The 21,585-nt window shown below is 62.7% G+C and overlaps 1 protein-coding gene across 8 annotated transcripts in view; it reads right to left on the reverse strand.

Moving 5' to 3' along the window:
* Positions 1-18,427, reverse strand: part of GPSM1 (G protein signaling modulator 1) — a 28,554-nt gene extending 10,127 nt beyond the window's left edge. For 2 of the 8 annotated variants that reach the window (XM_081152139.1, XM_081152135.1), the window contains exons 1-9: positions 17,092-17,247; positions 10,200-10,421; positions 9,282-9,417; positions 8,905-9,047; positions 8,228-8,351; positions 7,914-8,029; positions 6,964-7,119; positions 5,972-6,080; positions 4,582-4,705 (exon numbers count right to left, since the gene is read on the reverse strand). In XM_081152139.1, coding sequence (XP_081008265.1) covers positions 4,582-4,705; positions 5,972-6,080; positions 6,964-7,119; positions 7,914-8,029; positions 8,228-8,351; positions 8,905-9,047; positions 9,282-9,417; positions 10,200-10,421; positions 17,092-17,156 — 1,195 coding nt within the window. In that variant the 5' untranslated portion in view covers positions 17,157-17,247. Of the gene's footprint in view, positions 1-922; positions 1,089-4,581; positions 4,706-5,971; positions 6,081-6,963; positions 7,120-7,913; positions 8,030-8,227; positions 8,352-8,904; positions 9,048-9,281; positions 9,418-10,199; positions 10,422-17,091; positions 17,263-18,173 lie in introns of those variants that run through there. The other 6 variants (XM_081152138.1, XM_081152136.1, XM_081152140.1 and 3 more) reach the window with 6 other exon arrangements.
* Positions 18,428-21,585: the final 3,158 nt, after the last annotated feature.

Here is a 21,585-nt window from a genome sequence, read left to right on the forward strand (position 1 = left end):
GAGCCTGCACCCCAGGAGGGAGATGAGCTTGCTATGCCCCACCCCATGTGGAGGCAAAGGCAGTGTCTGCAAGAACTCTGGGCTGGGGTGGAGATGGGATGGACCCTGCAGGGCCTGGGTGGAGTCTCGCTTTAGTGTTTCCAAGTTCTGGACCCGGCTCTCTTCCTGCCCTCTCTGTGATCACCCCAGCATTACACATGGGCTCCGCTCGTGAAGCTCAGAGGCTCTGTGCACACCTGCGGTGGACAGCATAGGAGCTGAGCCCCGAGACATCCCCATACTGGGCACGCCACAGCAGGGAGCCCTCAGCGGGCGCCCTGACCTCAGCCCCAGACCATACCCACTGCCTGGACACAGTCCCCAGAGGGAGGGAGCCAGCTCAGGTGGTCAGTGACTCAGGCCAGCCCAAACCAAGTGTCCAGGGCTTCATGAGAACTGGGCAGTTCAGAGACAGCTGGAGGGGATGGCGTGGGCAGCTGTGCCCTTTCCCTGTCCTGGCCTCTAGGTTCTGAGGAAGCCACACCCTGTCCAAGAAATAAGATGGCCGGCAGTGGGAATGCAGTGGTCCTCGGAGGCTGCTGTCCCAGGAGCCCAAGGAGGGGGCGGATGCAGAGGCCTCACCAGGAGGCAGCCGACTGTTTGCTTCCCTTCCCACCACTAACTGCCCTAGAGCAGGGCAGCCTGACCCTATGTTGTGTCATGAGGCTGAAAGACACGGGGCTGAGAGTGGGGTCAGGGTCCCCACTCCTCCCAGCCCATTAGGAAGAAATGACATCTCACTCCCAAACCCCACTGCACTTGGGAGCATCGCCTGTCCTCTCTGCCACATGCAGTGATGGGGAGAAGGGAGGGGACACCTTAGTCCCAGGCCTGAGATGCCCACAGGGCCAGGACGCAGCCACTGTACAGGGCCCCTACTCACCACAGGCAGCGGAAACCCTGCTCCATCGCCCGCCAGGGCCTGGCTGGGGCCTTTCTTGGCTGCCCCCTGACACCCTAGCGGCCCGACTCGGTTTCCCCACCTTGTCTGCTGGGCCCCAGGACCCACTCGGCCGCTTCTGCCCTGCCTGGCCCTCCTCGCCCCTGGCCTCGGCAGAGGCTGGAACGCCCCTGACACGCAGCGTCTGGCTCCGGGGCGGGTCCCTTCATGGTCAGCAAGGGCGGCAGGCCCTCTGGGCCAAGCTAAATGCACCCTCTGTGTGAGAGTGCCCAGGTCCTCCTCGCCTGCCAGTTCCAGCGCCCGCACCACTGGCTGACTGGGGCATTCAAGCTAGGGCACCACAGGCTTGCTCTCCACCCCTCCCAACCATGAGGGTGAGGTCTGGAAATTTCCCGGAGCACTGTGCGAGTCTGCCAAGATTTATTGCCATCTTTGCCAGTTTGGGTTGCTGATGTGCACCCAGGGCTCCCACGGAGCTTGGCGTGTAGTAGGTACTTAACCAGGATGTGGTCAAGTAGCTAGTGTTTGCTGAGCACCTAAGTGTGGGACCCTGTGTGTGGTTTCCCACGCACTGTCCTCCTTCAGGGCACCCACCTGGACAAGTCACAGAGCCTTGGGTCAGGACATGGGAAGTAGGGCTGCAGGCCCCACCGCACAGGGCAGGTGTTATAGAAAGTCAGGCTGGCCTCAGAGGGTTAGGTGAGGGTGGGTGGAGAAGGGGCAGACATAAAGACAGGGGGCCCCTGCAGCCCTACAGCCTTCACCTGTGTGTCACAGGTGCCTGAGGCCACTGACTGCACAGATGGACAGTGATGTGTCTACATCTTTAGCCCTCCCTGGGGGCATGAGATGTGCCCTCATTCCTGCCAGGCGCTGTTCCAAGGATGACCAGTGGGCCCACTTCCCAGATGGGGAAACTGAGGCACAGCTGGGTCAAGACATTTAGCCAGCCAGGACATGACAGAGCCAGGGTGAGAGCCCACAGCCTAAACTGCCTGTCAGACATGACACCATGTACATCAACTCCTCAACGCAGTGTCCAGGGGACTCCTGCTGCTCTGTACCCCGGACGCGCTGAGCAGGGACCAGAGGACCGAAGGAGCTGCAGAGCAGTGCAAGCCCGTGGGACAGAGGACAGCCCAGGCCCATCAGGACAGACGGGGTGATCCAACAGAGAGGGCAGGTGGACTGGCTACCTCTGCTTATGCACTGATGGAACAGCCGTGTCAAGGGGGTCACAGGGCCCCCATCCAGCATGCCCCAGCCACCAGGTGCCCTTGCTGGGAAGGGAAGGGGTGGGACACCCAGGACACCTGGGACTGACCGGGGCTCAGACAGCAGTGACAGGGAGGTGCCCCGGCCCACACAGACTCGCTCAGGGCCCTCTTTGTTGGGGTGGGGGCAGCAGAGCTGAGAGGTGAACTGAATAGCAGCCGGCTCTGGGTCCTCCAGCTACAGGAAGGGCCCTTGTTTCTATCAAGACAGGGAAGAAAAGCCCAAGGCCTGGCCTCCAGCTGGCCAGCTACCACCACACCCACCGCAAGCCCCGCCCACCAAGCAGGCCCCGCCCACCAAGCAGGCCCCGCCCATGGCTCCCTCCAGAATTCCTCCTGGACCCCGCTGAGTGCCTCCCTCCTCCCTAAACGGCTCCGGCCAGGTGCTCCCCTTCCCCCTCCACCTCCCACCCCAACTGATAGGCTCTGGATATGCAACTGCCCCCTCCCCCAAGGGAGTTTCCAGAAGGCAAGCTCTTGGCTTCTGGAAATTGGGCCAGCCCACCACTCGGGCCCAGTATGCACTGAGCGAATGAGCGAATGTATGCTACCACCCCTGCAGGAGGCCCTGCCCGGGCCAGGGTGCCAGGCTCACCTGGTTGGGGGGCTCCTCCTCCAGGGACGCCCAGACTCAGGGCTCCAGCCTGCCTCCAGAGGCTGCATCCCAGAGCTGGAGCCCCCAGGGCTGCCGGCCCCCAGACCAGTTTCCTCCGGCCTGAGCAGATTGCACTGGTCACCGCCCTCCCAGGAAGATGGCCTGTTCCCAGAGCCTGCTGGCATTCCATTGCTAGCGTTCCAGAAGCCCACTGGAGAGGCTTCTGGGGGCCCTGGCCTGGGAGGGCCAGACTTGGGCAGAGCAAAGGAATTGGCGTGGGGAGGACAGAAGCTGCCTTGTTCCCGCACAGCCAGGCTGTTCACCCACCACGCCCCCCTTTCCTCAGGAGATCCGAAGCTCGGCTGCGCCTCCGCCTTCGTGGGAGCCTTTCCAGACGCTGACCCAGCCCTGCCCCCACCTACTGCTGGGGTTCCCAGAGGGTGGCCTCCAAGGGCCAGGGGTTGCCAGGGGCTCTGGGCAGAGTTGCCCACCCTCAGAAAACCTGGCCTGATACTTTCTGGGGGACCACACTCCATCCCAACCCCTTTGACCACAGCACATCAAAAGAGGGGCAAGCTGAGGATCCCAGAAGCCTCTGCTCCCTCCCTTCAGTCCTCAGCAATCTAAGTTGGGGGTGACGTATGCCCCCCATCTCCTAGGGCAGGCCATCATCAGAAACCCTGGGGAACCACCACCAGCCAGCACCAGCTTCCTTGGCCTGGTTTTCAGCAGGTCAGGGGCCTTTGGCAGCTCAGGCAGAGTGGGCACCCCTGGGAACACAGCCATTAAAAGACTGGGGCCAGACTCCCTGAAAACTCAAGAACCGTGTGGGTGGGGAGGGGCAGCTACCTCCCTGACCTGAGCCTGTCCCACAGTCACCTGTAGCCACCTGGGGAAGCCAGCTCAGGGCGTAATACCCTCCCCCAGTCCCCTGACTTTATTAATCTATTTGCTTTGCAGGGAACAGTCTGTCCTTGAGAGCACATCGCTGACCTGTATGGAGCGACCAGCAGCCCGTGAGTGATGAGGTCATTACAGTGGAGTGGACCTGATTAGTACCGGCTGCATGCTCCCTGGGCCCCTCTGGTTGACTCAGCCCCTCCCTCCTCCCAGCAGCCTCCTCTCACCCTGGTCCCCTAGGCCCAGCCCCAGCCTGGAAGGGTCCTCAGCCCCAGAGAGGGGGTGGAGCAGTTGAGTAGGGGCAGTGAGGGCCCTCTCCTCTTCCTGATGGTCATGGTGCAACTGGGTGATAAACCCAGGGGAGGTTCAGGGTGACTACAGGCTCTTGCTGCCCCAGAGACCATGAAGAAGAGGCCTGAATGCCCATATTTCCCCATGCTGTCCCCACCCCTTGAATGCCCAATCCCATCCCACCTCACCAATCATCCTGATCCCTGCCCTGCCCTGGGAGACAGGGTCCACCTTCTGTGCCCCCAGCACCTGGAGAGCCTGTCATGCCCTCATCCCCACTGTGAGCTCCGGAGCAGGGCAGAAAAGGGCTCCAATGCTGACACACCCCAGGCATAGGGGCTCCCCACCCCTGGGGGCCCTTCCCTTACTGGGCAGCTCTGTTAGAAATTCTCCGTTTGGGTTCAGAGCTCACCTCCATGGAACCTGCACCCACAGGCCGCAGTGCTAATCTGGCCCCTGTATGAGCCAGCCCCTCCCCAGGCAGCCCTCCTATCACAGCCCTGTCCACCAAGGCCCTGCATCCCAGCCAAGGTCTCAGCCTGTGGGGAACCAGACTCCCTACCCCCAGCCCAGGAACTCACCTTGAGCCTCGTAGCCGGCCAGGTCTGGCTTCTCTGCGGCCGCCGGGCTGGTCAGCCGGCCCAGAGCCAGCTGCAACTGTGCAACGTTCATGCGGGCCGTGAGCTCCCCGTTTCGGTCCCCAATCTGTGGCCAAGCAGGGCCAGGTCAGTGGGCAGGCAGGCTAGGAGGCCCTCGATGGGTCTCCAGGGAACCAGGACTCACCGTGCCCCAAGGTGAGTCTGGGGTCTGTCCCTAGGTGGAGGTGGCCTCACATACCCTCTCACACTGCAGGAAGGCGTAGGGCCCTCCTTCTCAGGTACCCTCCCGTGGGTCTTGGCCTGCTCTGGCCACGCTGCACCTCTCTCAGCCCCTGGAGCTTTACACCAACCCCTCAGGTGCCTGCCAGGCTCACGGCTCCTCCTCGGCTCCTCCCCAGTTCCCAGCTCAGAGCAGCGGCTCCCCAGGAGAACCCTCAGTGCAGAGGTGACATGCATCGTCCAGGAACAAGCCAAAGAAAGGGCAACCTGGCAGGTCTTCTGCATGGTGCTACAGGCACCACTGCTAGGCCCCTGCCTGTGCTCAGATGGACAAGGGCTGCCCTGCTGGTGGCCCAGGTGGAGGGCTCTCCAGGCCAGGCCCTCCCCTGTCCTGAGCTCTCCTGCTCCTTCCATCTCCACCTGGGCACCTGTGGGCCTCACCTGCCCATGGACATGAGGCTGTGGTGGGTCTGGGCAGGCGTTAGGGGTGTGCTAGAGGAAGGTGACGGGGGCTGCTTCTTGGAGATCCGGGGGGGGGGGGGGGGGGGGCCAAAGAGCAGGAAGGGGGTGTGGTCAGGAGAAGTAAGGCAAGGAGCCAGGGAACCAGAGTTCGCCTGTGATAACTCTGTGGTTTCCAGCCACGGGAATACTCTGATCACAACAGGAGGGTTCTGGGTGGACAGGCCCCTTGGCTGCCCACCTTCCCCAGGAAGGTGTCTGGCTGGGGGAGTCCCAGGGGAAGATCCTGCAGGGATAGCCTCTGGCAGGTCATTTCCACCTTGGGTGTTGGGCACAGGCATCCCTGTGGCCCAGCCTGGCCAGTTTCCCTAGGGACAGAAGGACCTGGTTATGGACATGCCCACAGGGCACACTAATGCACTAGGAGTGGAAAACAGGCCCCCTGATCCCCTCACCCCCACCTCCTGGCTACAGCAGACAATTAGCCACCAAGCCTCAGAGGACATGGGGTGGCCAGCCCGCCCCTGGGCAGCACGCAGCAATAGACCGGAGAGGACACAGGGACAGTCCACGAAGAGCTCAGAACACACAAAGGCACCCGGCCAGTCTGGAGCTGGTTGGGCAGCGCCTAGGGGCCCCCAGTGCCAGCTGAGGCAGTGGTTGGGGACTGGGGGGGGGGGCTGGACTGGCTCACCTCCTGGGAGATCTCCAAGTGCTTCTTGGCGAAGGTCAGGGCCTGCGCCGGGCTCCCCATGGACACGTAGGCATTCCCCAGACTCCAGCATGCCCGGCCTTCACCCACTCTGCCAGGGAGGGAAACTGAGTCCACATGTGCACCACCATGCAGGCCTACCAGCCTGCCCACCAGCCCAGCCATCCCAATCCCCGTCTCCAGGTGGTCGGGCCCAACAGGACAGGAGGTGGAAAGGACAGAGGAGGTGGGGGGTGGGCAGCTTCATGGGTGGGCTAGGGGTGGGGCACTCATCCTGGAGTGGAGCTGGGAGCTGGCTACCTCAGCTGCTAGGGTTTCCAGCCTGGCCTTGCTTGCCCCCTAGTGGCCAGCGAGGCTCTCACCTCCATGGCTCCTTCCACCCTTGGGGACAGTGGTGACCTCAATCACTCTGTTCATTAATTTTTTAGTTGAGGTGAAAATCATCTAACATAAGCTTAACCATTCTAGAGCACATGATTCGGTGACAGTGTGTACAATCTGTGACTGTTGCCACTATCTAGTTCCAAAACATCACCACCACCACCCCAAAAAAGTGCCTCCTGGCGGGGCAGCCTTTTAGAAGACCCCTCCTGTCCACCACCTGTGAGAGGCCCACGGCCTGTGGCTCTGAGCCCCCTTGTTCTGGCCACTGCCCACCCAAACGACCGTTGTGCATGGCTGTGTGTTTAGGAATCTTTGGTCTGTCTGTCTCCATAGAGACTGGTACTTATATAGATATGGGGGCAGCTCAAAGGAGTGACGAACTAGATAAAGAGGGCGACCCTCCTCCGCCAGCTTGTGCCAGGGGTTTGCTGCAAGTGGTCCTGCTCGGGGTCACTCGGCCAGTGGCAGAGCAGGGCCTTGGACCCAGGCCTTGGCCTCTGTCACCAGCTTGTGATTCAGCCTGCAGGGCCTGCACGGAGCCCTCTGGGTGGGGTCTGCCCACCTCCGCATCCGCACCGCACCGCACACACCTGTCGGCCAGCTCCTGGGCGATGAGCAGGTGCCGCAGGTGGAACTCGGCCGCGCGCTCGTAGTCCTGCAGCAGCGTGTACGTGTTGCCCAGGCTGTAGCAGGCCTGCGCCTCCACCGCCTGGTCCTTGAGCTGCCGGGACAGCTGCAGCGTCTTCCTGCGGGCAGAGGGGCAGCCCTCAGGAAAGAGGTTCTAGTATCCCCCTCTCCTGGGGGGCAGGGCACATCTTATGACCCTCACTCCTGTCTGAGGGGTAGACGGTGGGCAATGGGGCAAGCAGCCCACCCACCCAGAGGCCTCCGGCCCCAGGACCCCACAGGGTTTTCTCTGGGGCCTGGCTGTGTCCCCATCCTCAGATGACCAAAGCACCTGACTCTGCTGGGAGCAGACAGATGGGGCCCCACCAGGCTCTGCCCACACTGGCCAGTCGCCTCACCCTCCTGAGCCTCCGCCTGTCCACAGGGGTCCCGGGGACAGCAACACTTAGGTCAGGGTCCCGACATGGAGCATCAAGGCTCGGCGCAGGACCTGGTGCATGTGACCTGGTCTCTGCCCCGTGGCTACCGCTCAGCTACTCAGACCAGGAGGCAGATGGCCCAGCGAGTGTCTTGGCACCAGTCAGGGAGCCCCAGGAGCCAACAAGGTCCTTACCATACTAAGTCCATATGGGAATGGTTATACCTGCTCTGGGGTCCTTCCAAAAACTGGCACCAGAAGGCCCTCAGCCAAGGCCGGCTGTGTGCCTGGCACATGGTGCCTCCCCCAGTGCTCACCAAGTCCCCAGCAGCCCCGGACTACAGCTTTGTCAGTCTGCCTTTCTGGGGTGGCCAGAGACCCCCCACCTGCCCCTGGGGAGCCTGGAAAGTCAGACTCCCCACCTTGGGGCAGATGCCTCCTGGGCCTGTGCCCCCCTCAGGCCCCACCCTCGCCCTGGCTGAAGGGGGCGCCTACTTGTAGTACTCGGCAGCCACATCGAAGCGCCCCAGGAAGATGTGGGCATTCCCCAGGTTGCTGTAGGCCCTCCGCTCCGCTGCCTTGTCTCCAAATTCCTTAGCAATGGCCAGGCGCTGAGGACACAAACCCACAACACAGGTGGTCACGGAGCAGCCACAGGACCCAAGCCGACAGCAGGTGCTGCCTCCCCGCCAGGGTTGCCCGCCCCATGTCTGTGTGTCCAGACGGAGCAGCCCCAGGAGCCCCAGCACCAAGGTCAGACAAAGCCTGGGTGGATGTGGGGCTGCCCACATTGCTGTCTGTCCACTCACCTCCTTGTGGAAGGTCGTGGCCTCCACGAAGCTCCCCAGCAGGTAGTGGGTATTGCCCAGGTTGCCGTAGGCCCTGCCCTGGGCCGCTCGGTCGCCCAGCTCCTTCACCAGGGACAGGTTCCTCCTGGAGGCCGAGTCCATCAGAGGCATGTCCCTCCCAGTGTGAGGGAAGCAAGGCCCCATGACCCATCCCTCCAGGCAGAGGATGCCAAGCGGGTGCCTGGCTCTGGTGCCACTTGGTCCTGTCTGAGCTCCAAGGCTCGGGTTAGGGGCTCCCCCTGTCTCCAACTCTGGTTTTCAGGTATAACCTCTGTTCTAAAAGGAAGAGTTCTCCCAGACCCAGGGGTTCAGCCCAATGCCCTGGCCCTTTTTCTAGCCGAATGTTTTTTAAATGTCACACACACTTTGGTGAGCAGTCTCCCTACTTCTCTCCACTGCTGCGGATGAGCACGGGGCAGGAAAAGCAGGGGCTTCAGGGAGTCCCAGCAGACCCAGAGGACAGGTGCGGGAGGGTGTGGGGTAGGAGGGCCAGCCTGGCTGCCACTGTCAGGGGCCTCAGGGAGGTGGTGGGCCGGGTGTGGGCACTGTACTTGGGGCTGCCGCTAAGTCTCTGTGCCGAGGGCAGGGGCCCTGGGAACGTCTGTGGAATTTGTGGACCAACCCCGCCACCCACTCACTCGTAAAACTCGGAGGCCCTGCGCAGCGTCTCTCGAACATCGGGTGGCAGGTGCCCGGGGTCCTGTGCGGTGTTCCAGGACAGCTGCTTGCCCTTGGCGTGGTATACGTTCCCAATGTTGTAGAGCGCCCTCGCCTCCCCAATCTGTGGACAACACCAAGGTTGGGGTGTCTCCAAAGCCACAACTGTCAAGAAGCCCACTAGCCTTGGACCAGTGGGTGGGAACATCGCCCCAAAGCGTACACGCAAAGCTGGTATGCGCACTGTCCAGGCTGTACCTGGGGCTCCAAAAGCAAGAACTTGGGGAGGGACATCATTAGGTCCATATGCTAAGGTAGGGGGCTGGACAGGGAAGCAGCCCGGGGGTTGATAACCTACCTTGTCCCCCTGCTCCTGGGCAATGTCCAGGTGCCGCTGGCAGCAGACAACAGCCTCATCAAAGCGGCCCAGGACCTTGAGTGTGTTGCCCAGGTTCCCACTGGCCTTGGCCTCCCCCATGCGGTCACCGATGGTCCTAGAGGGCAGGAAAGAGGGTCCAGGCTGAGTACTGGTTGGAACCGAGCTCAGCAGGGAATGAGGGCCTGGGAGAACCAGCCCTTGGCTGGAGTGCACAGCTCAGGATTACCCTTCTCCTGGGCCAGGTCTGGGGGAGACCCCTGCATAGCCTGCAGCTGTCAGGGCTCAGGGAGGACCTTGGGTCGAGGCAAGGAGAGTTAGGGGGGCCTCGAAGTGAGAATTGACATTAGGATAATTCATGCAGTGAGTCTTCGATGCATGCATTCCAGCACCACTCTAGGGCTGGGTGCTGAGGACAGGATGCAGGGCTCACTGGCTGGTGGGGAGTCCAGCCGCTGAGGCTGCTGAGAAGTGGCTACTGCAGCCTCAAGAAGGAGCAGGAGCAGGGGGTAGCAAGTGAGGGAAGAGTGTTTCGGGGTGGGAACAGAATGAGCAAAGGCTTGGAGGCTGAAGGAGAACAGAGACAGATACAGGCAAAAACACAGGGGTAGGGAGGGGTAGCTACCCTCCTACACACAGTCCCAGAGACAGGCACAGGCTCTTGGACACACGTGTGCTCAGTCACAGGATACTGGGCCACACCCATGCTCACACACATGCAGACATACAGACACGCTCACACGTGTCTCAGCTTAAACACAGCCTCCTAGGGGCACTTCCTGGATCCCTTGGACCCTGAGAGCTCTGCCACCGGGCTCGTATTGTGACCCACTTCCCGGGGGCAGGGCACCCAGACCCTGCTTGGACAACCCTTCGCGCCCACACTGCACCGCAGCTCACCGGGCCAGCAGTAGGTCGTGCTTGTGGTACTCCAGGGCGCGGGCGTACTCCTTCAGGTAGAAGTAGGCATTGCCCAGCTGGCTGTAGATGGCACTCAGCGTCTTCAGATCCTCAGTGCCCACCTGCACAGCAGCCTCGAAGAAGGCCACACCTGCCTTGAAGTCCCCAGACTTGCATAGACGCTCGCCCTCCAGGGCCAGCTCCAGGCATGAGGCCTCCATCCTGGGTGGAGAGAGGAGGGGTCACAGCCTGCCTCTCACGCAGTCACACCTAGGGACCTGTCCTCCTCCGAGTCATCACTATGGACAACCGGGTCCCTCAGATGGCTGTGGCCTTTGCCATGCTTATAGACACAAACATAAGTCTCTTCTTGGATAAACGCCTAGAAGAGGTGCTAGGTCCAGTGGCATGCCCATCCCCAGGTTGGCACACCCGTGCTGCTCACCTATGCCCAAACCTCCTCACTGCCAGGGCTCAGGAGCACCTGGGGCGAAGTCGTGAGTCTGTGATTGCAACAAGACCCTCGGCCTGCGATGGTGGAGCTCCAAACACTGCCAACCCCCAAGTGTCAGCCGCCCAGGAGAGGGGCCACACACCATCTTCCTGAGAGGCATGGTAGCCTGCGACAGGCCCTGATCCCACTGAGAGCAACCGAGGCTCAGAGAGGGTCAGTGAGCTGACAGACCACACAGGCAGGATCTGAGCCCAGCCCCTCCCCAGTCTGCAACCTGGAGGGGAGGCCACATCCTCCAAGCCCCCAGTGGGAATTGGAGGCTCAGCCATCATCTGTCCTCACTCCCTGACCTCTTCGGGAACACGGCTGTGTCTGAGCCCAGGGTCAACCAGCCCCCGGCCCCTTCCTGCCCCTCCAGGCTGAGAAGCGCTCTGCTGGCTGCCGGCCAGGACTGGCTTGAGAAACAGCTGTTCCCGCCATGTGCCCCCACCCTGTGGTGCGGCTGTGGGAAGAAGTGGACAGTACCATGTCCCAGGATGAACCCACATCCTGGAAACCGGCCCCGGGTTCCTGCCCCTTGAATCTGGCCCAACCCCAAGGGCCCAGGGCCCTACGTGACCACCAACACCTCTCTGGTGGCTGTGCTGGCTCCCCCCGCCCCGCCGCCTTTGGGCAGGGACTTCCGAGAAGAAGCCCCTCACCCTTGGGCGCTGCACAGCACCCTGAGGTGCGGCCCTGGGCCGGCCACTTTCCCTCAGGGCCTCGGCCTTCTCCGCGATACTCCCTATTGGTCACCTGACCTGTTGCCCTGCCCTGGGGACACAGATGCCATGGAGGCACAGAAGCCCCAAACTGGAGGACGGCCTGAGGGCGGGAGGGGAGGGGCACGGGCCTCAGTGAGGGCACCACCTCGGCAGCAGGAGGAGCCAAGGGACAGGGTCTTACCACAGAGACCCTGGAAAAGAGGGAGCCTGCTCCACGTGATCACAGGCCAGCCCCTGCTGTCCCTGTCTCAGTCCCATTGCTTTCTGAGGTTTTCAGAGTTCATGGAAGACCTACAGAGTCATTAAAAATGTCCACAGAACAATCCCGTTGCGCCCCAAGGTGCTCGGCCCTTCTCTGTGTTGTTAGAAACGTGCAATGATCAGGAGTTATTGAGGGGAAACCAACGTATTTCCTTAAAAAATAAAGTTGTCTAGGCCAGTGCTTCTAAGCTGTTTTAACCAAACACCCCTTTGATACAAACCACAAGTCCGCTTACTCTGTTGCCACGTTATCAAGAACGTGGGCACCTCAAACATTTCCAACGACAGCAACACCACATGGACAGGCTGGGTGGGGCTAGTGGACCCCCCAGAAGCCACACCCAGCACCCTGGGCCCCACAGGCTCACAGTTTTCTGCTGGGGAAGCCCCCCACCTTTGCAGGGCCCCTTGCCCAGCTGTGACTCCCAACACCAGGGTCACTCGTCCTGGGGAGAGTAGGCTCGTTCACTCCATGGAGAACACAGGGCCTGAGCTCTGGGACCTCACCCCCACTCTTCCTCTCCCAGATTCAAGCAGAGCTTGTGTGACCTCTCCGAGAGCCAGGGGTCAGGAACATGGCCTTGAAACCTCAGGACACCAGACCCTTGGGCCTCCCTCCAGCCCCTGCACGCCAGGGCCTCCCATGGGTGATGTGCCTGTTCCTCCGCAGCCACCTGACCAAGTGCTCAAGGAAGAGCCATCCGGATGCCACATCACAGGAGCCCACGGGCAGCCCTGCGGTGCCAGGCATGGGGCTTCTTTATTAGGACCAGTATGTCCCTGCCCAGTTGCTTGGCAAGCCATCTGATGGGCGAACTGCCCTCTCCTCCTAGGTGACTGTGGAAGGGACATGGGCTCTGAACCGTGGGTATTTTCAGAGAGGAACATGCCGTGTTGGCTCCGGCAGATCTGGCGGCCTCCCTCCACCTGTCTCAGAGCAAAGGTTTCTGGCTTAGGAACTTGGGGCCCCAAAATCAAGGGGGTAGGGGTCATCCTGATGGGACATCATCGCAAATGCAGACTGGGGGGGTCTAACATGGGTCCCTGGCAACATGGGGAGGTCATCTGGAGAAGCACCAGGCAGAGTATACCGGGCTAGAAGCCCCCACCCTCTCCATTTACCCCAAAACCTCCAATGGCACCTTGACCTCCTGGCAGGCACCCATCACGCGCCCCTTGCCCAGGTGCCCTCCCAGGTGCCCACCGCACCTTGTCCTCTGCAGGTTACGCATCTTCTGCACGTACAGCCACAGCTCCAGGCCCACCGGCAGCAGTAGTGGGCGGGGGCGGGGGGCTCCATATACCACTTTGCACACTGCCTTCTCGGCCAAGCTCAGGGCCACAGGCTGGCCCTCCATGGCCACAGCCAGCATTGCTGGGCTCTGGGCCTCCCTCCTGGGCAGCCAGCCCTTGCCCTGCCTTGGCTGTTGGTCCTGGGGTTGCACCAAACTTGGGGTTCCCTTGACTCTCCCCACCCCAGGGTGGTGGGCTGAAGGCTCTGGCGGCCTCAGCTGCAGGAGACCCCAGGTCCTTGGACAGATCATTTGGGGTTCCCAAGGCCTGAGGTGGATCAGAGGATCAAGGGCAGCTCAGAGCCGGGATCAGCGCAGTCAGCAGGGCGGGGCCTGGTGGGTGGGCGGGGTGGGTGTGTGCAAGCCCTGAGCTGCACAAAGCCTAGAGGATGTCCCTTTGGGGGCTGGCACGCAGCAGGGTGCAGAGGCAGTGCCCTCCTTCCCACTTTCCCCAGGCCAGCCCTGGGCCAGAGCTGTCACTCAGCACAAAGGAGCCTCAGGTCAACGTTTGTGCCTCCAGGACCCACCTGGAGTGAAGCTAGGATTCCTTCTGGGCAGGGTCCCTGCCCTTCTGGGCAACTGGCCCCTCACCCCATCCTGTTAGTGTCTCCCAACCCTCTGGGGGCTGTAGGGTTACCCAGGGCGGGCAGACATTTCCTTTCCTGAAAGGTGCCAGCCCCTTGACGGTCTATTCTGCCAGGCTCCCAGCTCCTCCAGCCACTTGTGGCCAATGAGGAGGGCGGCTGATGTGAACTTCCCTGGGCAAGGGGAGGGGCCGCCTGGAGTAGCAGGGTGGGTGCAGACATTGAGCCACAGAGGCTCAGTGCTGGCTGGGTCCCCTGTCCAGGCCCATCAGAGTAGAATGGTGGAAAGAAGTCAAGGTGTCTCTCGGGGCCTCCCTTCTCAGCCCTTCCAAGGTGCTGCCCTACCCCAGGAGCCCCTGGGACCCCATGGGCCCTCCCAGAGGTTCTGTCTGCTCCACTTGTGGGCAGCCCCTCCTGCCAGGAAGGTTCCCCAAGGCTGTGCAGCTAGGAACTGCAGCTCCAGGGCAAGGGAACTGGAGAGCCAAGGTGGGCTCTACCACCTGAGATCACCCTGGGGTCTGAGCAGGAATAGGAGCCCAAGTGGGGTGGGTGAAGGATGCTGCAGGCCCTGCACATTTGGGGAGGGGTCTGAGAGGGTATAGCCCTTGGAAGGGGCTGGGAGGTGGATGCCAAGGTAGGGAATCAGGTCCCAGGCCACCCACCTGCACCAGGCCCTGCTCTGGGAAAGCCGGACACCAAGGGTGTCCAGGCCAGGCACTCTCCTCTCTACCCTGAGGTCTCTGTCCAATGCCACTATCCACCCTCCAGGACAGGTCGGCTGAGGGGAGCAGGGCTTAGACCACCTCCTCCGTACCCAACTCCTGTTCACAAGTTGAATCCCCAAACTCTGCAGCTCACATCAACCCCAGGCCCCTATTCCGCCTCCCAGGGCTGCCACTTGACACCTGTACTGCAGGCCACCCTCTCCTGTCCTCTGTGATGCTACCTAGAATGGCCAGGCCCACTTGCCTGCCCTCGGCCCCACACGCCACCTTTGCAGGCCTATGGGTATTTGCCCTGGCAAGGTGCCTGCGTGCACTGGGCGAAGTGTTCTGCGAGCCCACTCTCCTGCCCACTGCCAGCTCATGCACCCTACAAGACTGCCTGGGCCTCCCAGAGGCCTGTATACCCCAAGGGCTGCCAAGAGCCCCACTCTCAGGACAGGAGACTGGGGCTGGGCCGGCCAGGGCGCTCTGGCCCCTGGGGCTGTGGTCTTAGCTCTCCCTGCCAGACCCTGGGGGCGTACAACCTTCCCACTTGGGATTTGCCATCTACTTAAAAAGATGCTTAAATGTTCATCTCCAGTTCTCCACCTCCTTGGGCACCTCGGTACCAGCCTGCCCCACCCCAGCTGGTATACCTGTGCAGGTCTACTCTCTAACACCATGCCTGCCCAGCGCATGCACCTCTCCTCAAAAGGGGGCTGACTAGGGCCGGCTTTCCCAGCAGCCAGACCGCAGTGGCCAGGAGGCTGGGGCCTGTCTGCCAAGCTCCCGCCGACTGACTGCTGGCTCACCGGGTAATGAAGTGGTTATCGACTCCCTGGTGGCCAGCTTTACTGCTCTGCTACCAAATCGTGGTGGGCTCTCCCCATCTTCCCCCAACATGCAGGCTTCACAGGGGCCGACGACCATGGCCTGAGGCTGCTGATCAGGCCTCTCCTCTCCTGCCCCATGGCCCCACTGGAAAAGGATTCCCCCACCCCATCCTGCCAGCCTCCAAAAGCCAGCTCTGACCAGGAGTTGCCCTGCCCACACCTGGCCATGGCTACCCAGTGGGGTCTAAACCCACCATGGGCCTCATGGGCCCTGCAGAAAGATCGTGGCCCCACATCCCAAACCTGTGCCGGGCTCACCCAGCCCAGCTTAGCACGGGTCTCAGCTTGTAACGATGCCAGGCGGGGCTCAGGACTCTCCCAGCATCTCCAGTGAGCTGTCCCCCAGGCCAGGGTCCTGCCTGGTGTGTCCCCACTGGGCTCTGGCACCGGCCCACACCCTAGGCTTCCATGTCAAGCTGTGGAGTGACTAGGATGTTTTGGACCTCATGCTCAGCTGTGCCAGGTCTCCCAGCCCTCCCTCCCTCCCTCCCTCCCTCCCTCCCTCTCTCTCTCTCTCTCTCACTCTCACTCTCACTCTCTCTCTCTCTCACACACACACACACACACTCACACACCAGTGGCAGCCAGATTAACTCCTGTTGTTCTTTGGGACCAAGCACCCCCTCTTCATCAACCATAACCCTGGGGTAAATGCTGCCTGCACTGCCGTCCATCCCATGGGGGGGGGGGGGTGGAAGGGGTCCTTTAGGGCAGGCCTCCAGCGTCAGCTGCCAGCAAACCCACCCGCATGCACTCCCCCTACATGGGGCCCAGGAGCCAGGCTGGGGGCTCAGCACTCAATTCCGGAGACCACACAATGGGGGCTGTGTCTCTGGCCAGCAGCACAGACCAGACCAAGGTGGGGAGGGGCAGCAAGGCATTTCACCCACCACCACGCCCTCATTCTACACATGGGGGGCACAGGCAGAGGTTTGCTGCTGATGGACTGCCTGGCTAGGCCCCCTGAAGGCCACCAGTATTAGGGGTGGCCTGGGGGTGCTGGGATGATAGTGTCTTTCAAGCTAGGGGGTGGGGGGTGCCATCGGGCTCACTGCAGGGAGCCAGGTGTGCCTCTGGGATCTGCCAACAATAATCACCTCTGCCCAGCACTTATGCCTGCCCCACTCTGCTGGACACCTTCATGGGTTGGCAGAGTCCAGCCCCCCTCAAAGGGTCCTGGTGCCCACCTAGGCCAGGCCCAGGGCATCATCCTGTGGAGCACCCTTGAAAAGCCTGGTGTCACCAAACAGGCACGCAGCCCTGGGCCAGGCCACCTGACGGGCACGGGGCGCAGAGCCCAGACCGCTGCCGTCACCCATGAATCTGCCCCGAGGTAGGTGTCTTTTTAGGCAGGCACACACCCACCTGGTGGCTGGCTCTGCAGCCCCAACCCCCGTGCAATCCGCTGGACCCAGGCTCTGAGCGGGCTGGCTGGGGGCAGAGCACCACCCATGACACAGCCCGCTCCCTCCTGCCACGCCGCCCCCTGAGTGCTTGGGCCCCGGCAGTGGCAGGTGAGGCCAGGCGTGCGAGAGAAGCTCCTGGCAGCCCCCTCCACACCCCGGCTGTGCCAGGTGGCCCAGCCGCCAGGAGAAGCTGCCCTGTACCGGGTGGGGGCCGGGCAGGCAGCAGCCCACCCAGCCACCTACCCTTACCCTGCCCACCGCTTAGCCTGCGGGCTTTAGCTAGTCCCCGGCTCCCGCGGGCGCGCGGGCGGAGGGAGGCCCAGCACCCCCACACCCCGTCCTCGCGCCCCCGCCCCCCCCCCGCAGCTACCCATCCCCGCGCCCTCCTCTGCCGCGCGGCGCCCCCCGCGCTCGCGCTCCCCGCTCTGCGCCCCACCCCGGCGGCCCCGCGGGAGGGCGCGTCCCGGCCACGTTGCGCGCCCGCCGCCGCCTTTGTTCCCGGGTCCCCGCCGCCCGCGCGACCGCCCAGCCCACCTGGAGTAGAGGCGCCGGGCCGCGCCGGGCAGCTCGTCCGCGCCGGGCGGGGCCGGGCCGGCCATGGGCAGGGTCGCCGCAGGCCGCGGCCGCGCTCCGCTCGCGCGCTCCGCCCGGCGTCTGTCCCCTGTGCACTGTCTGCTGTCCGGTGTCCACTGTCAGTCCTCCTGCCCCGCCGCCCGAGGCGCCGAGGAAGTGATGTGCGCGGGGCACCGCCCCTCCCGCCGTGGCCGTGATGTCACCGGTCCCTCCTCCCTCCGAGCGGCGGGGGAGGGGAGAGGGAGGAGGGGACGCTGTGGGGGACTGGCCGCGGCGGGGGAGGGGGGACCTCGTGTGGCTGGTACAGGGGCCGGCAGGGGTGCTCCCCCTGACCCCCAAGGACCCAGGGCTGGGGGCCTGGCGTTGGCATTGCTACTGGGCCCTGCTGGCCTCCCCACCCCCTTCCTTCCACCCCCCACGTGGGGCTGTTTGAGGGCCCACTGCCTTTGTTTGACAGGCACCCCCTCCTTGGTCGTCCTCTGCCCCCTCCTCTGGTCCAGCCCCCACACGTGTCACCCCTTCTTCAAACTGGCAATGGGGTGCGGGCGTGGGGGAGCTGCTCTGCTTAGTTTAGAGAGACCCGGGGCGAGGGGTGTTGATCACAAACACCGCCCTGGCCCCTGTGTGAGTTCACAGGTCGGGGAGGAGGGGATGGAGGAACAGGGGATGTGAAGGGGATGTGTGTGGCCTGGCCCAGGAAGCTGTGGGCAGTGGCAGCCCCCTGTCCCTGCTGTTCCTCACCATTGAGACCTTGAGTGGCCACGTTGCCCTCTTAACCTTGGCCTTACCTGTGAAATGGGGTAACTGGGGAAACTTGGAAGGATGCAGGTAGGGCAGCTTGCGGAGCCCACCCCTGTTCCTGTTGGTGTCCTAGGACTGGGTCACCTCCTCTGAATTCCTGGAGCCTGACTGTGAGATGAGGCCTCATATCCACCCGCCCTGGCTCTGCCCTGCTCTAGGGCGTTCTCGCCAGTGTGGGGACAGGGCCAGCTCCTGGGCACAGCAGGCACAGAGCAGGCCCTCGGAGCACATTTGGGTCTCACCTTCTGGTTCTGTCCTGCTCCTTTCTCAGTCCCAACCGTCCTGGTGCAGCAAGGAGATTCCAAACCCTGGAAAGTCGCTGTGACAAAGCGGGATGGAGACAAGTCCAGGCGCGGGAAATGGGCTACTTTCCTCCGGAGCATTCCAGCCCCTCCCTGGAGAGCTGCCCTAGGTCAGAAAAATGCCACAGCGTCCCAGCAAGACCCTGGGCAGAACAGCAGAATGCAGCCCACAGGACACTGGCTTCAAGCAAAGGAAGAGGGATTGAAAACAAACACAAGATAAAGCAGGGCCCGCTGGCCCGGGTGGTTTGTTTTTGCTGTGGAAGAGAGGCGGGCGGCCTGCAATGAGAACCATCTGTGCCCAGAGCCGGCCGCCCCGAGGCTTGTCCCACGCGCCCTCCCCCGATAACCACAGGAGCTGGGCAAGGCCTTGCTTCTGGCCTTGGCTGCGGCTGCCAACTGGCCCCTGCAGGGTGTGTGGTACAGTGGGGGGAGGGGCTCCACCCTGGTCTGCAGCAGCCCCAGGCCTGCCTTTTTGGGGCTCCCCCTGAGCTGGCATCATTGGAAGGGCAGGGGCTGCCACGGGCCCACTAATGCCAGGCCTGAGCTCAGCGTCCCTAGGAAGCCACCGCTGCAATCCTCCTACATGTACCCATGTGTGTGGCCAGGTGCCTGGTGCCAGGAAGGTCCCCATGAGTGATGCACCGTGAATGGCAGAATGAGGGAGAGCTTGGTGGCCCCAGAGCTCACTGAAGGGAGACGGTCTCCTTCCTTCCTTGAAGCGAGGAGGCTAGGGAACTGGGGTCCCTGAGCTAGAAGAGCCTCAACTTTATACCAGAGCTTCCCCGGGGAGCGGGAACCCTCCGGGGGTGGCTGTGCAGTGAGCGGGCCGAGGGCTCAGACTCCGAGTTAGGCCGAGCAGGACTGAGGGCCACAGGTTGCTTTCCCTCTCTGAGCTTTGGTGCTGCCACCCGGGATGACAGGTCTGAGAGGGGGGCTCCTGGGTAACAGGTCTGGGAGAGGGGAAGTTCCCGCAGGGCACTAACCCTCCCTCACAACTGCCCCCCGCTGGCGCTGCGCCCACCCCTGTACTCTGCTCGCCCTCCCCAGCTGCTCCTCCCTTCCCCAGCCTTGGGGGCACTCTGCCTGTGCACACCGGGCCACCTCACTCCACTCTTTCTTGGAAATCCCCCCCAAGCTTCGGGCGCCAGTCTAGACACTGTGCCCCCAGGAGAGGCTGTGAGGCTGTGAGGCTGGGAGCACAGCCTCCATCCACCCCTGAGGGGCCTCATCTCCAGAGGAGCATTAGAGAGAAGAAAAGCGATTTCCCACCCAGCTGTCCTCCCCGCCCGCTCGGCAGCTGGGGTGGCAGGAAGAAGATGCCACCAGAGGTGCAGCAGGCGACACTGGACCTGGTCCAGGAGGCACCCACCCATTGCACTCGGAGTGCCAAGGGTTTATGTCAGCACACCCAGGGCCCTGCTCTTGGTACTGGTCAGCAGTGCCACCCCACCCTGAGGGCACCTGCCACATGCCAGCCGATGTCACTCAGCTCCCCCTGGCATCCCGCCTCATGGGACAGACAAGAGGACAGAGCAGTGATGCCCCAGGTTGCCAGGCTGTGCCACAGGGCAGCTGAAGTCAAGCCCTGGTTTCCTGACTTGCCCCTTCCTGGGCCTGTAGGGACAGGCCTGGCGGGAGATGACAGTGGATGTTGCAGGGCTCCTGCTGAGCCCCTGGGAATGGGGAGGCCTGGGCTCCTAGAGAGAGAAGTGGACACGCAAGGCCCATCTGGGCCTCAGACAAGGGCCAGGCCAGGCCAAGGTGGCCAGGCTACCTGGAGCCATCGCAGGAACAAAGAACCAGACCCCGAGCTTCAGCCAGGGGAGGGTAGATGGAGATATCCCCATGGCTGATGTGGCAGCTCCCAGCCCCCACCTCCCGCACCCCGCCTTCCTCCTAAGCCCACCTCCCTAGAGCCCCTCCCAGCAAGGCTGCTCCCTGAGGGCCCAATGGCGGCTAGAGCCACCGCCGGTGGGCGCCACCAGGACCGGAGGGGTCCTGGCCAACCTCTGCCGTGGATTCCAAGCTGGAGAGGGCAGAGGTGGCCAGGGGAGGGGGAGGAGAGACACACACACAAATGAACTTGCTTAAGTAAAGAGAGCTCTTAGATTTACCACTGATTCCAATAAGCTCGTTACCCTGAGAAAAAAATTATTCTGTACAGTTTGGGGATCATGTGCCACCCATTGCCCCGAGGTCCCCATGGATCATCCACAGCCATTTCCCCTCCTTGGGGGCCTCCAAGTCCCTGGAGAGTGGGGGGTCCACAGGCACATGCTGCGGGGAACCCAAAAGGAAACTGCGTGAGCGCCTCCCTGGGAGATGACACACACCCAGGAAATAGCTGGAGGCTGCGTGAGGCTGTGCTCCACCCGTGGCATCATGGCATCGAGTGACACCTGGCCACGCAGCATTCCTGGGCACCTGCTGGCAGCTGCCAGCTTTGTCACCCAATGTATGTGCCTGGGGCCTGTGGGAAGGAGGCAGGGCACACACAAAACAGTCACCTGATCCTTTGTCCATGGCAGGGTGGTCTGTGGGCACTGGTTCTGGCCGGTGTGACGCAAACCCCCGCTCTACCCCATCCTATTTGTGCCCCCTGGCCTGGCAGACTGTGACACTGTGAGTGCTAGAGAGAGGCAGAGAGACCAAAAGGGAGAGAGGGCAGGAGAGACAGACAGACAGACAGTGAAAGAGAGGGAGAGAGACAGAGACAGATACACAGAAAGACACTGAGAGAAAGCTGAAGAGAAAGAGACAGAGAGAGGGAGAGAGAGACAGCGGAGACAGAGAGACAGGGACAGACAGAAACAGCTGAGCTCAGGCCCAGCTCAGCTGCTCACAAGCCGGCTCCGCTTCTCTGGGCCGCTGTCTCCTCTCAGATGGAAGCCTGGTGAGGGAGGTCTTCCCTGGAGGCCCTGGCGTGGGCCTGGAGCAGAGCAGACACTCCGCAGGGGAGCACTGTCACTGTCGCTGTGAAACCTGCACCCGCACTGACCCCGCCGGCCACCTGGGACTGACTCCTGCTGGCAGGGTTCCAGGCAGGTGCAGGGACCTCCAGACACACGCCTGGGTGTGGGGCCCATGGGCCGGAAGGTAGTCCATTTGGCAGCAAGATCAGAGGGAGCCCAGGTGCCGTGGGGCCACCAGGCTGAGGGACAGGAGCTGTCCTGCTGGCTGGGAACCTGGAGAAGCAGCCAGGAGGGGAGGACGCCGCTGTGGGCTCTGGGCCCTGGAGCAGGGGCACCCACCCCTCGGTACTCCTCCCCACCCCATCCCCGCTCCCTCTGGCCTTGGCCCCTGAGCTCACTTGGGCCCCTGGGTGCTCATCACCCGAGCACCACCTTCC

Source organism: Miniopterus schreibersii (assembly GCF_964146895.1).
Source record: "Miniopterus schreibersii genome assembly, chromosome: 11".
NCBI lineage: Eukaryota > Metazoa > Chordata > Mammalia > Chiroptera > Miniopteridae > Miniopterus > Miniopterus schreibersii.